Source organism: Lagopus muta, chromosome 5 (genome assembly GCF_023343835.1).
Source record: "Lagopus muta isolate bLagMut1 chromosome 5, bLagMut1 primary, whole genome shotgun sequence".
NCBI lineage: Eukaryota > Metazoa > Chordata > Aves > Galliformes > Phasianidae > Lagopus > Lagopus muta.
The window spans coordinates 24,589,674-24,604,780 of NC_064437.1; the positions used below are offsets into that span (position 1 = coordinate 24,589,674).

The window sequence follows — 15,107 nt, forward strand, 5'->3', positions numbered from 1 at the left end:
ATAGCACGGACCATCTCCCACGCTGGAGCTCACCCACTGAAGGGGAAAGTTCAAAACCTGCCCCGAGGCAGCAGGGCAGGGGCTCAGGTATAATTTTCCATGGCTTTGTGCATCTTCTGGCTGAGCAGCCTTGCTGCCCAAGAAGATGCAGCCTCCGGCTGGCTCTTGATTTTAGGTTTAGGTTGGATTTCGGGAAGAATTTCTTCCTGGAAAGGGTGGCCAAGCCTTGGAGCAGGCTGCCCAGGGAAGAGGGGGAGTCCCCCATCCCTGGGGTATTGAAGAGATGTGTAGATGAGATACTAATGGACAAGGGCTAGTGGTGGGCCTCTATAGGTCAGGCTGAAGGTTGGACTTGGTAATCTTGGATATTTTTTACAACCCTGATAGTTCTATGGTTTCCCTCCTGCTGAGGTTTTATAAAGGTTCTCTTCCTCCTGTGGGGCTTGAAAAGCCCAGGCTCCCATTGCAGCCTTTTCCTAACATCTGACTTCCATCAGCTTTCTCTCACCTGAGCATTCAAAAGATGCTACAGAGGGGACAAGGTATGTCTACACCTTATTTCTATGGGGAAAAGCAGTGGGGAGGAAAGGGCTGGAGCAAAGTGACGGCTGGAACGTCAGGGCCAGTGATCATAGAACCACAGAACATCCTGAGTTGGAAAGGAAACAAGGATCATAGAATGGCTTAGATTGGAAGGGACCCCAAAGATCATCTAATTCCAAGTCTGCTGCCATGGCCAGATTTTCTCCTGTGAGCTCTGGCCATTACTATGTTGGATTGATGCTGGCAATGGGGCAGCAAGGCAGGAGGCAGCTTGGATTCATGAAAGATGCCTCTGCTGGCTGCTGAGTTGGTGCTAATGGGAGAAGCGTGGAGAAAGGAGAGGATGAGGAGTATCCATTCAGTTCCCATCTTCTTGTCTGTTTCTGTGTCTTAGTTTCAGTAGAGTTTCAGCTCTACTCTTTCCATCTTCAGTTCCCATTGGGATGCCCCTTTACCAGGTGTTTCCCCACACTACGTTCAGTCTTTCATCTGTGCTCTTCCCCTCCCCTTCTCCCAGACAATCTGCGATGAAGAGACACGGGCAGACATCAGCCCTCATTTAACCAGCCTTGAACTTGGCCGTGATGCTCTTTGAGTAGTGCCAAAATGTCGGAAAGCTCTGCTCTGCACAGCAGCGTGGTGCCGGGGGGCTGCCATGGGGTCAGCAAGGTGTGCTGATCCCTGTGTCCCTGCTGCAGTGATGCCACCACGCCAGCCTTCACCGTGCGGGGATGAGGGTTTGGAGTCATCAGCCGGTGGGATGGTGCTGACTAATTGCTTGTCCCCTTCACCGTCCCCACGGTTACTCAGCAGGCTGCACACGTCGGTGGACGCAAGCCTGTTTTTTCCACTTATCGAGGAAGCAGTGCTGACTGTGAAGCTCAAGGACGAGCCTCCCTCCCCCTCCCTTTGCACCTACCCAAGCGGTTATCATCTCTGCTGGTGCCGAGCAGCTGTTGGTTGGCTGGAGGCTGGAGTGGAGCCGGGTACCCTCCCAGCCCTCCCGCCCCATATAAGCACAGCTCCTCGACGCTATTCCAGCCAGCAGCACGCAACGCAGAAGTACAGGTGGTGCTCAGAGGATTCAATGAGTTGCTGGATGCCTCGGTGCCCAGCTCTCAGCATGTGCCGACGATTGGCTGCACTTCCTATCGTTTGCCTGGAGAGGTAAGGGGCTTTGCCATGCTGCAGCGCTGGGAAGCAGAGGGTTAGCTGGAAAAGATGCTCCTGACGTTGGGTCAGCCTCTGCTGATGTCTTGATAGAAATCAGGGTGCAGATTGCACTGAACTCACAGCTAGGGACAGCTGCAGGATTTGCTGTGGTTCCCAGGGAGGGATGTAGAGCTAAAACACATAGGCTGCCCCACACCTTGCCGTGTGCACATACGATGTTTATTCTGCCGTCTCCATCTCAGCACAGGTAGGCAGCAGCACTGCTTTAATTGAGGCACTCACAGCACTCAGTGACATCCTGCCAAACATGGCTACGAAGCTGTGCAATGCTGGTGCCCTGACATTTAAGCACTTATTTTTGCACGGGCGCTCTGGGATGCCAGCAGGAGCTGCAGGACACAAATAGCAGCAGGGCTGCGCGCTGCCAGAGGACCCAAGGGAGAGGAGTGGATTTAGCAGCAGCTCCTGCCCTGTTGCTGCAGGACACCCGGTGGGGACTCATCTGGCTCTGAGTTGGCACAGCTGCCCTTGTGCTGTCCAAGTCCCCGAGGCATGGGGTAGGTGGCAGCGGCAGCTCTGTGGCACCCCCAAAAAGCAGGGGAGCAGCTGTGACAGCACAGCATGGAGGTGCTCCCTCTCTGCTGAGCAGAAGGCGAGCGCTGTGATTTTTCCAGCTCGCTGCGGAGCACGGTTGCCAGGGAGCAGAAAAAGCCAGTAGGGGACTGCTTGTTGTATGCAGCAGAAAGCAAGAAAGGAGGAGAGAGAGCTACCCCTGCACACATGGGATTGCAAACAGGGATGGTGGTGGTGGTCCCCACATTCCAACCTCTCCACTTCCTCCCTTCCAGAGCCAAGGAACTCAAGACCCGCTTGGGGATCCTGCTGCATAAACCGGAGCTGAGACACGGCAGCGGGGCAGCAGGCAAGCTGCAGCTGGGCTCCAGGCAGAGGTAAGCTGAGGCTGCAGGTCCCCTTGGACTGGGCTGTCCCTGGGGATGCTCTGCTTGGCGGGGAGGATGCGGTTCTGTTCGTCCTGGCGGTCCCGCCCCACTGCCTGCCACGTCCCAGCTCCACCAGTTATAAAGTCGGGTTGGAGAGGGATGCACCGGCATTAGGCAGAGTGGGGGCTTTGCATCAAGTTGGAAAGCCAGAAGGCTCCCACAGGTGCTGGTACCTCAAACCCGTGCCTGAGTCCCCCAGGGAATGCATACAGCATTAAAAACAAAATACTGAACCTTGCGGCTGTTGGCCAGGCACCTGCATGCAGAGGGGGCTCTGCTGGGCTGCTACTGGGGAAAAGGGCTCTGCTGAGCATCCTCTAGAGGAGACTGCCCAGCCAAAGCTGCACTATGGAGCTGAGGTCTGGTGAGCCATCGGGGAATGTAAAAGAAAGAGGAAAAGAGAAAGGAAAGAGGGCTCACAGGTAAAGGATACTGGGGTCTCACTGTGGCTTTCTGCTGGTGCTGCTGCTTCTCTTCTTGTGCTGTCTCATCGTGAACTGCTTTAATGAAGTGCTCCCATCTTTTGCTGGCAAGATGGCAAGCCTCATGTCCTGTTGTTTTTTGTTTCTTTTTCTGCAGAGACTCCTCACGAGAAGTGCTTGAGTGGAGGGAATCCTTTGACCAGCTCCTCAAGAGTAAAAGTGAGTCGGATTTTGTTTTTTCCTCTTTATAAGAGCACGTAGGATGTATCCTGGAGCCAGATCTCCTCCTCAGTTAGCTGCTGTAGAAACTCGGAAGATGCCCCCATGCTCAGCGTGCAACCAGGTCCCTGTGGCTTTACCCTTCCCTTCTGGCTGGATGTTTTTGGGGGGCAGAAGTGCTGTCTCACAGCTTTGTGGGCCAGGAGCATTGCCGCAGGCATGCTGAGAGGTGGCATGTACCTTTCCATTACATTCTCTGGGCTCATGTCTGCTGCCCATGTAATTGCTTTCACGCAGGATTTTATTGCTTTGGAAAACATTGCTGTCCTCTGTCTGCCCATCCTATACCTCTCCTATGGCTCTTACACGGAGAGAAGGCGTTCAACCGCTGTGCTGAGATGCACACCTCCATTTTCCTCTCCAAAATTCACGGCAGTTTATACGGTTCATGTAAGGCGTTGTACCCGTAGGGCCAGCAAGGAGACCAAATATGAACACAAAAGTATTTGTCTGCTTGAATTTATTCCATGGCAACAGACAGCCCTTCCACAGTGCTAGTCTAGGGCCAGGCATCTTTTTCCAGCCTTCGTCATGTGCTGTGAAGGTTAGCAGCTTTGTTACTTATTGTTACTCAATAAATACATTCCCCCAAGCCTGGTTCCCTGCTGCAGGCACTTCTCCCATACTCCTCAGCATCTCATTCCCCTAAATCCCAGCTGAGAAATAAAAATAAAGCCATCTCTCCTTGATTCCCGCAGGCATACTCATATCTCAGCAGATTTTCCCTTCGTAGAATTAGCTCTTTTCCGAAACTGTAAAGAAACCACTCTAAAGACTCATTACAGAAAGGTCAGATAAATAAAACTGGAGGATTATTTGTCTGTGGGAAAGGATTTTATTGGAGCCTTAAGGCCAATTAGCAGAGGTTCAGAGGCTGGAGTTTGTCCAGAGGGAAAGGAAATCCACAGATGCTGTGGTATGGTCTCCCAGGGAGATGGTGGACAATGCCACAGCCAGTAGCCCCATCACCTCCCAGTGATGGGGTCCTGATGACTTCTTCCCCTCCAACCCCACTCACTGCCTGTTCCTCTGTTGCAGATGGGGTGACTGCCTTCCACACCTTCCTGAAGACTGAGTTTAGTGAGGAGAACCTGGACTTCTGGCTGGCCTGCGAGGACTTCAAGAAGACCCGCTCCAAAACCAAGCTGGCCTCCAAAGCCAACAGGATCTTTGAGGAGTTTGTCCAAAGCGAGGCACCCAGAGAGGTGAGAGCTGACCCTGCCTCTGCTGTGTGGCACTGGATGGGAAGGGGAAGGGATAAAACATCCTAAAATATCCGATGGGTTCTGGTAGATGCTGTTTCAGCTCAGTGGGAAGGTTTGGCCTCATTCACCTGAGCTTTCCAATCTCATGTGGTGACCCAAAAGGAAGGGGTGTAAAAGCCTGCGAGTTTCATACGAGGAAAAGTTTCTTCTCAGAAGGAATGGTGAAGCATTGGCACATGCTGCCCAGAGAGGTGGTGGAGTCACCATCCCTGGAGGTGTCCAAGGGAAGGGTAGATGTTACACTGAGTGACATGGTCTGAGCAGTCAGAGGCACGGGTTGATGGTGGGTCTTGATGATCATAGAGGTCTTTCCAACTGTAATGATTCTACAACCCTGTGTCTTCATCCTCATTAGGAGAAGCCTGCTCCTCTCCCCATACTGGCCAGCACTAAGCTAACATTTATGGGCACTCCTTCCTCGCAGGTTAACATTGACCACGAAACCAGGGAGATCACCAGGAAGAACCTCACAGGAGCCACCTCCGCTTGCTTCAACGAGGCTCAGGCAAAGACCCGCACCCTGATGGAGAAGGACTCCTACCCCCGCTTCCTGAAGTCAGCCTCCTACCAGGACATGACCAAGCAGGCTGCCAGCCGCAGCATCAACAAGCGCTTGCACACCTGACCCGTGCCCAGCACCAAACCCGCTCCGGATGGGCACCGAGGGCCTGGTGGTGGAGTTTTGGCTGAAATCCCAGCCTTCCAGCAGGACGCCCAGGACTTTCAGTGCTCCCACTGAGGCTGCCCTACGGAGAGGCCTTCCCACCCCACTGCCAGTGGTCCCGTTGTAGGGCTGCACAGGATTGAAGCCATCCATGTTTCAGCAAGAAGAGCGGTGGGCCAGGGAGCAGCATGGCCTTAGCAATGACTTTTCTATCCTTTCCTTAAGCTTTGTGGCCTGCAGGCTGCACCTGAACTTAGGTCACAGGCATTTTTGTTATTGTTATTATTTATTTTGTGGCTATTGTTATGATATATTTATGAGAAGAGCACTGCTCAAAGCATGTGCACATCCCTTGCTTGGAGGAGCTTGTAAATTAATTTATTTTAGGTATTGCAGCACTTAGCATGCCTCCCACGGCTTCTGTATAATAACTGCAAGGGAGAAAAATAGCTTTGTAATGCATCTGTGGAGCAAGGTACGCAAATAGCAGCAGGGAGAGCTGCACCGAACTGGGTCTGAGGTTCCTGGGAGCATGGAGGACCATTGATGGCCATAAAAGGATGCTTTGCAGTTCGTGCCATTTCCCTTTTTTTGCCCTTAAATAGAGCTCTGTGGCCGGCACCTCGGCACATGGGCTAGCAGCTTGTTCTAGGCAGAGAATAGCAGAGCAGAAGGGCACTTTGAGTGTTGAAAACTTATTTTTAAATCACTTAGGAGGTAAAAGCTGTGTTTACAGTTTGGTTTACAGTTGGGTCTGGTGTTGCCCTGGCCGGTCTGCAGCTGAGGAACCCCAAGGACCAGTTTAAGGATGTTTCTCTGAGTCCTCTTCCCGCTTCTACCTCTGAGTCTGGTGGGTCCCAGCTGCATTCATGGGGCTATTTGAGCTGTTTTGTTATTTATTATTTACTTTTACAACTGGAACCACCTTCGTTGTGTTACCGAAGTGAACGGCATACAGAGGTCCATTTTTGCTACAAACATGATGTCATGGTTACAAAATAAAACACAAAGAGGGCAATGCTGTGACACCATTACTGGTTGTGGGCTTTTCATTGATCTTCTCTTGCAGCCTTTGGGGGGCCGTTACAAAGCACACATGTAAGGAAAGCTGCTTGTGGTTCGTGGCTTGAGGCCACCTACAGCCCCTTTAAAACTTGTGACCTAAGAAAAACAGCAAGGGAAGGGGAAACCTGTGAAGAGTAAAACTTCCTCATGGTACCAGGAAGGGTGTTGGAAATCACCCAACTCCTGCTGAGAACATATTGCCTCCCAAGGTCCAGGATGCTTCATCCAAGTGCTGCCCCAAATAACAACCAAACCAAGCATGCCTTTAAACCTCCGACTTTCTATTTATTGCCTGTATGACAGGCAAAATGAGCTGTATTGAGGAGGGCACGAGTGCAGGAAGTGAGGAAGAGTTGTGTTGCAGATAATGGGCACTCAGATCCCGAGGCAATGCTGCTAACACAAGTGGGTCGCAACCATTGCAGTGATGTTTGCAGGCAACAGCCTCCATAACAAACACTCCTGTCTCTTCTGGCATGGCCACACATTCCAAAGATCACATCAGCTCTACTTCTACAGTTGTCATGCACCTGAGTGGAGGAAGAGAGATGAAGCTGCCCACCTTATCTTTTGTTCAAGAATTGAGGTGAAATATAGCCAGTATGTGTTTAAATTAGCCAGAAATAAAGACTCCAAGAGCAACAAACGGCACCGAGGCAAATAGAAACAAAATCACATCCATTTGATTTGCAGGGCCTAACAAAAAAAAAGAAATTCTTGCACACTTTAAGATCAATTCAAATGTGACTTTCTACTAAAAAAGTCAATTTGGCCAAAAAAAAAAACAAAAAAAGGTCAAATTGGCATTGTTTCATTTCACAAAGAGAAAACTCCATTGACAAAACCACATGCTTGCATCTAATACATCCTTCACTGCTGGCAAAACCCCAGGCTCATATAACAAAGCCTTGGGGAAAAAAAAACCAACAAAAAAACCCTCAAACCACAGACCCCCCTTGAGAAAGCAGAGCTGAAGCCTCCCATAAACCATGGCCAAAGTTTCCCAGGGCAATGTCTGGGAATTTGGGATCAGATTCTGATATGTGACTGCATGCATTCATCCATTATGTATTATGGAAAGACAACCTGCAAATAAATGCTACAACATGAAGGGCAGTATTCCTGCTTTCTGGCACTGCAGGGTGCTGGGCTCTGCAGCCTTATGCTCCATGCTGGCTCTGATGTGCTGCAGCTGTAACCCAGGCACAGCCGGTGGGGAAGGGCAGGGGGTGGGAAACAGATGGGAGAAGCAGTGCTGGGATCCCCTTCCCAGCTGGGGAAATGCATTTAAGTTTATGTCCTCAGGTTGGGTGCCTGTTTGAAGTACGTTGGGTGCCTTCAGCGGATCTGTCCTGCTCTTCTTGTCCATGCACTGTGGATGGTGACATGCTTGGTGGGGTACTTGTATGCCTGGGTGTTTTGCTCACCTCTTCGTGAGCCCATTTGCTATGGATGTGCTGTTTAGAGTTGGTTTTCTTTGTACTGGTGAGAACAGAGCAGCAGCCCAGAAGGGAAGCAAATATAGATAGGAAGTGTAGCAGTGCTCTACTACAGAATGAGCTTTGGTTAGTTCTTCAGGCTGGATATTGGGAAACATTTCTTCTCTGGGTGGTGATGAATTGGCATAGGCAGCCCAGGGGAGTGGTGGGGTCACCATCTCTAGGGGTGTTCAAGAAATGGGGAGCTGTGACACTGAATGATATAGTAGGCAACACTGGGAATCAATGGATGGTTAGACTAGGTGTTCTTAGAGGTTTTTTCCATCCATAGTGATTCTGTATTCAGAGCTCCACCTGCCACAGTTCAGGTCACATCTTCCTGCAGGCTATTTTCCAGTGCTCTGCTCCAGCATGGTAGTGTGGCCAAGCATATAAATCCTTGGATGTTCTTAGTTAGAAATATAATAAGGAAGGAAGTACAAAGAACACAAAAAAAAAGACCCATCCTTACTATTCTTAGCTTCTTTAAAAATTATTTTGACTTAGCAGGCAATTTCTGTTGTCATCTTTTAGCTCATGTTTATTTGTGGCCAGTGCGTGGATGCTCTCTCAAGGGAGAGCTGCAAACTGGGTGTGTGTCCATCAGCGTGGAGGAACAGGAGGACTTACATCACTGTGTGCTTTGTCTCCCTGCTTTTTGTGTCCATAACCCATCTCCTGAGCCCTCTGCTTTGCTGGTGTGCAGGCATACAACATCGTAGCCATCACTTTTCCATCCTTTGGCTGTTCCTTGTCATCAGCTTGGCTTTTTCTTTTTGTGGTCCTAATGTTACTGTCATGCTGTGAAGCTGAGCTTCTGCACTGCAGCCCCAAAACAGCTGTTGTAGTGTTGGAGACATCCTGAGACTGTCTCTGTCTTGCTGGCAATAATGCTGTTTACAAATGGTTTGTATTGTGGCTAACAATTTCTGATGGTGCATCTGTCAGAACTGGCTCCCTTTCATCTTTATGCTATTAAACAGCAAACTGCTTTAATGTAGTTGGGTGGCATTGGTATTTTTGTGTTGTAAATTGGATTATTATTTTTTTTAATGTAAGGTTGTAAGGATCATACTCAAAGAGCTGCAGTGCAGGCCTGCTTCAAGCCAAAGATGACTCTTCAAAAAAGGCTTCTGGACCATAAATAAGCACAGGCTGCCCAGGAGGGTGGTGGGGGTTACTGTCCCTGGAGGTGTTCCAGAACCATGGAGATGTGGCACTGAGGGATGTGGGCAGTGGGAATGGTGGGGGTGAGTTATGTTTGGACCTGATGGTCCCAGAGGTCTTTTCCAGACTTAATGACTCTTTGATAGTTGGACAGCTGGACTGAAAATGCTTGTGCTATATATATCCACTGGCCAACAGCTTGGAAATCATAGAGCTATGGCAGAGTTGCCCGCAATTATCTAAAAGTTGGTACTCCCTTGAGTGAAGAAGCTGTGCTGAATCTGTAGCAGGCCACCTTGTGTGGTGTCGTAGGAGGGGAAGATTTAAAAGGTGATCCTGGGGTGACAGCCATCAAGAATGATGTAGGGGGAGTTGCCTTCTTCCAACATGGCTTGGTGATCCCCTGGGTGAGACTTAGGAGATTCTGTTTGGTCATGAGAATGGAACCTTGCAAGCAGGTTTGCAGACCTCTACTGTACCCTGAAAGCGTCCCCAAACACACCTCCCAAAAGCTTGTTCTTCTCTTCCAAAAGTCAGCACAATCCTTCCAGGTGCTGCTCCATCCTTTGGGAGCTTGCTCTTGGCAAAGCTGCTCCCTGGCTCTGGAGCTGTCTTAAGCTGTTGCTGGGCTTGCAACTGATTAGAGGATCCTGTTCTTGTCTGCCTGGAGCTGGTGGTTATGGCTGACAATGTGTGACTGCAGGCAGGGCTGTGTGACTTGGCGTGTCCTCTGGCTGAGAGCCAGTGGGATGGGCCAGAAATGCTTCACGCTCCTTTGGGCGGGCTGTTCTGCATCTCGGAAGAGGAAGAAGAAGAAAAAAGGGAAGGACAGACATAGATCTCCATTTTGCATGCTTTTCCTCTCCTCTTTCACTTTCCAGGGCTTGCAGGTTCTTGCTGGTGGTGGGACACTTGATGGGGCCCTGTTGTGCTGGAGGGGTGGGGGTGTCAGTGAAATACAGTGTTCAGTTACTGCTTTGTGGTTTGGGGAAGAGAGGGTGGGAGCCATACTAGAATGGGGTCTTAGTCTTTCCTGAGGGTACACTGCTGTGAATTTAAACTTTGGCTTCTTGCATAAAAACTGCTCTGCCCCTTTTCTGATTAGTTCAGATTAATTATCTAGGATTCTGCTTGTTAGGCAGGAGAGTGCCAGTTTCTGCCTGCATCTGTGTTCTCCAACTGGATGGGGAGAACATCAGGGACCAGCTTACTGGGTAACCTGCAGGAAATCCATCATTACTTTACTAACAAGAACATCCTAAATTCACCCCATCCCTCCATTCAGATGTGCCATTCTGCTTGTGTTGTGGCCAGTGAAATGGGGCAAGCAATGAGGATGAGTGGGGAATGTGTCCCCCAGTAAATGTTGTAGTCATGCTTGTTTCAGCTAGCATTGGCATTGCTATCCTTAGTTGCTCCTCTCACATCTGCAAGGCATCAGTGTAAATGATTAGGTTTCATGGCTTAGTAAAATAGGGTCTTTTGCTTATTAATTAGGTGAAGACCATGAAGCCAATATCTCACCTAGTGCATTCCATCAGCCAGACCTGGAGCATCCCTCATGATGAAGACACTGAGTGTTGACTTAACCTGTTCTTCACTGAGATCTCTGGATCTTTGATGTTTGCTTGGTGAGGAACACCAGGGTACAGAGTCCTCCCTCATCATGGAGCCCAGAGCCCACATTCAGAAGGAGGCATCTAGCATGCAGAGAGCAGAAAACATTGCCTCTGAGTTAAATGATGCTTTGCGATATGGCCAGAGGGAAAAGGTACTGGAGCTGCTGGAACGTGGTGTTGATGTCAACTGCAAAGATGAAGCTGGCAAAACTGCCCTCATTCTAGCTGTGCAAAGGAAGAATACAAGTTTGGTGGAAGCTCTGTTGGACAGGGATGACATAAAAATTGATGAAGCAGGTGAGGATGGCCAAACAGCTCTGGCGGTGGCTGTAGAGAAAAACACATATGATATGGCAGAGATGCTGTGTAAGAAAGGTGCAAGGACTGACATTGGGGAACTTGTTGCTGTTGCAAATAGGAACCGTGCTAGCAAAATGGCATGCCTTCTTCTGAAGTATAACACCATGTTTGTTCCAACAAAACCTGACAAGTGGGAGCCAAAGAGCAAACGTTGGAGGCACCAGCTGCAAAGTCTTCATAAGATGTATCACCCCATGATTGGCAAATTAAAAGTATTTCAGCGCACCTCTCAGAGAATTCAGGACAACATCTACCTTGGGCTCTATGATGAGATGGAGGTGGCAGTATGGATACACCACCGTGCAGAAGGTGTCAAGGAGAAAACATTCCTTGGCCAATGTGGGAGCTGTGAACATCTACTGAAGCTCTTCCAATCTGAGCAAGAAAAGGGCTGCATGTATTTGTGCTTCCCTCTCTGGGAGAAAAACCTCGAAGAACATCTGCAGGACCCGGAAGACCAAAAGGATCCCAAAGGCATCCTGAAGATGATCTTCCAGGCAGTGAGAGAGCTGCACTCACTTGGGTTTGCTCACCAGTCTCTGCATCCCAAGAACTTCTTGATAGGTTGGTTGGTTTTTGTTGTTCTGGTGGGGTTTTTTGTTGTTGTTGTTTTTCCTGTTGCCTGACACCTCCCATCCTAAGCCAGATATGAAAGACCGGTGCAGATGAGTTTATGCAGAGTGGCATTAGTTCTCTGCATCAGCACAGATGTGTTCCAGATAGCCCTGGGGGAGTGAATAGAGTAGCTTTCATGTCTCATTAGATCTGCTCGCATTTCTGGACTTTGCATATAGCACAACCCACAGCAGTCTCTCCAGAGATCTGTTTTCTAAAGAAAGCAGTGACAAGCTTGTATCAGTGTTACTCACTTGTTAACATTCTCTTTCTTCCCCAGATTTAGGTGGCAAAATTTACTTGACGGATTTTGATAGCACCAGAAAGCTGACTGAAGGCAAAACTGAAGTTATCAATAAAGACTTAGAGGTAACTTCCATCCTGATCAGTGTACGGTTTCAAGCCTCAGGATATTTCTGATGCTTTCTTTTGCTGATTTCTAGGGGCATCTCTTGTGCATCCTCAACTAGAAGATGTGTTGCTTTTGGGGCAAGCCCATGTCACAGTAGACCACATATGAGAATGGCAGTGACTGGGATGTGAGGCTTGTGCTGGTTCTGGGACCCAGCCCTTGGGATCTGGATTATGGTGTTTGCCCCATCTCATTGTGCACAAACCTTCAGAGTTTCTATCCATATATATCTGCCCAGTTGTGCACACCTGCAGACCCATGCATACATTCTGCTCACTTAGGAATACTGGTCCCAATTCTTCCGTTTGGTAAGAACCTTCACACGTCTTGATTTGTTTCTTTGCAGAACCTCAGCAAGCTCATGCTGTATGTTTTAACAGGGGGTAGGAAACCCCTTAATGAAGTCAGTACCAAGGATATGGATGCGGGTTCCATGGATTATGAGGAGGCTTTGGACCTTATTGATAGCCTGGCCTCTCATGATGAACGGGGCTTGGAAGATCTGAGCAAGCACCCCTATTTCTGGAGCAAACAGAAGTAAGCCCTAAGAGCACAAAGACAAGTTGTTTGTGCAGGATTTGCCTGCAATGCTGGGAATGGTGTTAGCTGTTGCAGCTAATGAAGGTCCTTGTTCTGCAGGAAGTTCAATGTCCTAAAGAATATATGGAATAAAATCAAAGATCTGACTGATGATGATAAAGAGGATGCTTTTAACACTCTTAATGCTGGAAAACCAGTTCTTTACCCAAACTGGATTAAGCAGGTAAACCTCTCGTCTTTGGGTTGGTGTGAAGTTGGAGCTAGATCTTCAACCAGAAGTTTTCCTCAGCTGGACCAAGACTCTGGATTCTCTCCTCCTCTCTAGACCTGTAGATGTTTATAGTCAACCGTGCCACATTGGCAGTCCTAATATGAATGCTATGCCTCAGCCAGGCAGGATCAGGGAGTCTGTATGGTGTGTTTCCTGCAGAGCTCATGTTGGTCAAGCGCCACAGAGTGCAGCCATGCAAGGTGATGTCTCTGCAGAAAGGCAGGAGTTGTGATAAGTAAAAGCAGATGTGCTGCTTTCATGGTGCATGTGAAAGGCAGGGAATAAATAAGCTATAATCTTATTTCAGATTGATCGAGAGATTCTGCGCATCATGACGACTGTCAATGGTAAAAAAAAATTCTACGAGAAAAACATCGCACACCTACTGAGATTCATCAGAAATCTGGATGAGCACCCTAATAAGAGGTACGTGTTCACATGCTTGTCCCTGACACGGTTGTTTTGTTGGATATCTGTAAGTGTCAGTGAGTTTGAGAGCAAAATCTTCTTTAGAAAGGAGCCTGGGATATGGGAGGAAGTTCACTAAAACTCATTTTTTCAGGGGTTGCTTCCCTTGACAGCACAGTAGTGTGTATAGGGTTGTGTAACACCACCTGAGGGTGAGAATTAAGCTCGCTCACAGGATTAAACTTCAGATTTTGAAGCAACATCTGGCTCCCAGATTTGTATCATCCCTTCCTTGTACTTTGAGGTAGCCTCCTTACTGCTTGCTTCTATTTCCAAAGTGCTGATGTTACTGAGCTGAGGCAGTTTGAATCATTAAGGTTAGAAAGGCCGCTAAGATCATCAAGTCCGACCGTCTAACCACCAACCCATGCTCTAACCATGCCACTCAGTGCCCCATCTACCCTTCCCCTGAAAACCTCCAGGGATGGTGAATTCACCACCATCCTGGGCAGCCAATGACTCATTCAGTGCTTCTGAAGAACTGCTGGACTGCCTAATCCTCTAAAACCATGGGCGTTTCACACCTGAGGCCACAGGTCTCTGGTGACACAGGCTTTAACTCCAAGTCATGCTTTCACCAAGGCTCTTCTGTGGCCAGCACTGGTCTTCTGTGAAGATGCAGGTGGAGGTGCTGGAGAAATGGCAAAAAGGTAGAGTGCAGGTCTTAGGGAAAGCATGGAAAGGTTGCAGCTCAAGGATTCATAGGAAAGCTTCAGAATGGCTTTTTCTCTGCAAGGGAGGAATTGAGGCATCATGGGTTCCTTGGATGTTCTTTTATAAACCTTTTATTTTCTTGTTTTATTTTTTGTTCTTTCTCCTTCAGGATCAGTGAAATAGCAGGAGACCATGCTGAGTATTTCCTGAAGCTTTTTCCAAAACTGACCATTCATGCCTACAACCGTTTACGCCGGCATCCCAGGTACAGTCACTTCATAGACATTCAGGACCCTTCTTCATAGGAGCCTGTTGCCTCGCCTCCCATGGATGATCCCACTTTCTCTGCCTCCTTCAGCTGCAAAAGAGTTGAAGAAAGTGGGTAAGGACATGAGAGCATAGGCAGGGGCTGAGCACAGAGGACTTGGTCTGAGAAAATGGAATATGGTTCAGCAGATGTGTCTGGTACAGGAACCATGGGCTTGGGAGAGGAGCCAAGCTGACTGTTAGCTCAGTGACTTCTCCATCCTTCTGGGCTTTACCCCTTGGAGATGGAGACCTTGTGGCATCTTCACTGCCCCAGGGGCTGCTTGTTTCTCTGTTAATAGGAGGTGGCACAATGCTTACATAGTGCTTATGGAATATTTTCTCATTCAGGGCTTTTAATGCTATGAAAAACCAACTGGTGTTCTATTAGCCTATACAGAGCCAAACTGGGAATAAACTTGTTTGGAAAACTGACATCTCCTATGCTCTTCTATGAATGAGGTACCCCACCCCTCCCTGAGAGAGGAAAGCATTCTGAAGCTGTACTGGCACTGAAGGCTTCCTCTCCTAGGGTGCATAACATCTCTTGGGGGATGGGCTGTATGGAGGACTAATTGTTGCTTTGCTTTCATGGGATGAGGATTTCATGCCTGAGTTGATGTGTAAAGATGAATCAATGCTTGCGTGCACTTGTATACATGCAAAATTCAGAGTGGGTGTGTTTGACCCATCTCCTCTACTAGGGAGTGACTGTCAGAATGCATCACTGAGCCCCGTGCATCTGCTTAGCTGTGTGTGCTGATATCTTTACGTGTTTGCAAACCAGCAGGCAGTGCTGTGCGTG

At 48.7% G+C, this 15,107-nt stretch overlaps 2 protein-coding genes across 6 annotated transcripts; both read left to right on the plus strand.

The window, feature by feature from the left end:
- Window positions 1-1,598: 1,598 nt before the first annotated feature.
- RGS16 (regulator of G protein signaling 16) lies at window positions 1,599-6,569 on the plus strand. 3 transcript variants are annotated; one of them, XM_048945427.1, is made up of 5 exons: window positions 1,599-1,710; window positions 2,565-2,666; window positions 3,297-3,358; window positions 4,457-4,623; window positions 5,108-6,568. In XM_048945427.1, the coding sequence occupies exons 1-5, from the start codon at window positions 1,631-1,633 to the stop codon at window positions 5,306-5,308; spliced, it is 612 nt and encodes a 203-aa protein (XP_048801384.1). In that variant the 5' UTR covers window positions 1,599-1,630; the 3' UTR covers window positions 5,309-6,568. The 3 variants fall into 3 exon arrangements, with proteins under 3 accessions (XP_048801384.1, XP_048801386.1, XP_048801387.1); XM_048945429.1 differs by lacking the exon at window positions 1,599-1,710 and adding an exon at window positions 2,124-2,273; XM_048945430.1 differs by lacking the exons at window positions 1,599-1,710; window positions 2,565-2,666 and adding an exon at window positions 2,845-3,139 and having other exon boundaries at window positions 5,108-6,569.
- A 1,156-nt stretch (window positions 6,570-7,725) lies between these two features.
- Window positions 7,726-14,698, plus strand: RNASEL (ribonuclease L). Of its 3 annotated transcripts, none has more exons than XM_048945433.1 (7): window positions 7,726-7,805; window positions 10,555-11,600; window positions 11,932-12,020; window positions 12,410-12,600; window positions 12,703-12,826; window positions 13,182-13,300; window positions 14,166-14,698. In XM_048945433.1, the coding sequence occupies exons 2-7, from the start codon at window positions 10,724-10,726 to the stop codon at window positions 14,299-14,301; spliced, it is 1,536 nt and encodes a 511-aa protein (XP_048801390.1). In that variant the 5' UTR covers window positions 7,726-7,805; window positions 10,555-10,723; the 3' UTR covers window positions 14,302-14,698. The 3 variants fall into 3 exon arrangements, with proteins under 3 accessions (XP_048801390.1, XP_048801389.1, XP_048801391.1); XM_048945432.1 differs by having other exon boundaries at window positions 7,746-7,810; XM_048945434.1 differs by lacking the exon at window positions 7,726-7,805 and adding an exon at window positions 9,873-9,947.
- The last annotated feature ends 409 nt before the right edge of the window (window positions 14,699-15,107 follow it).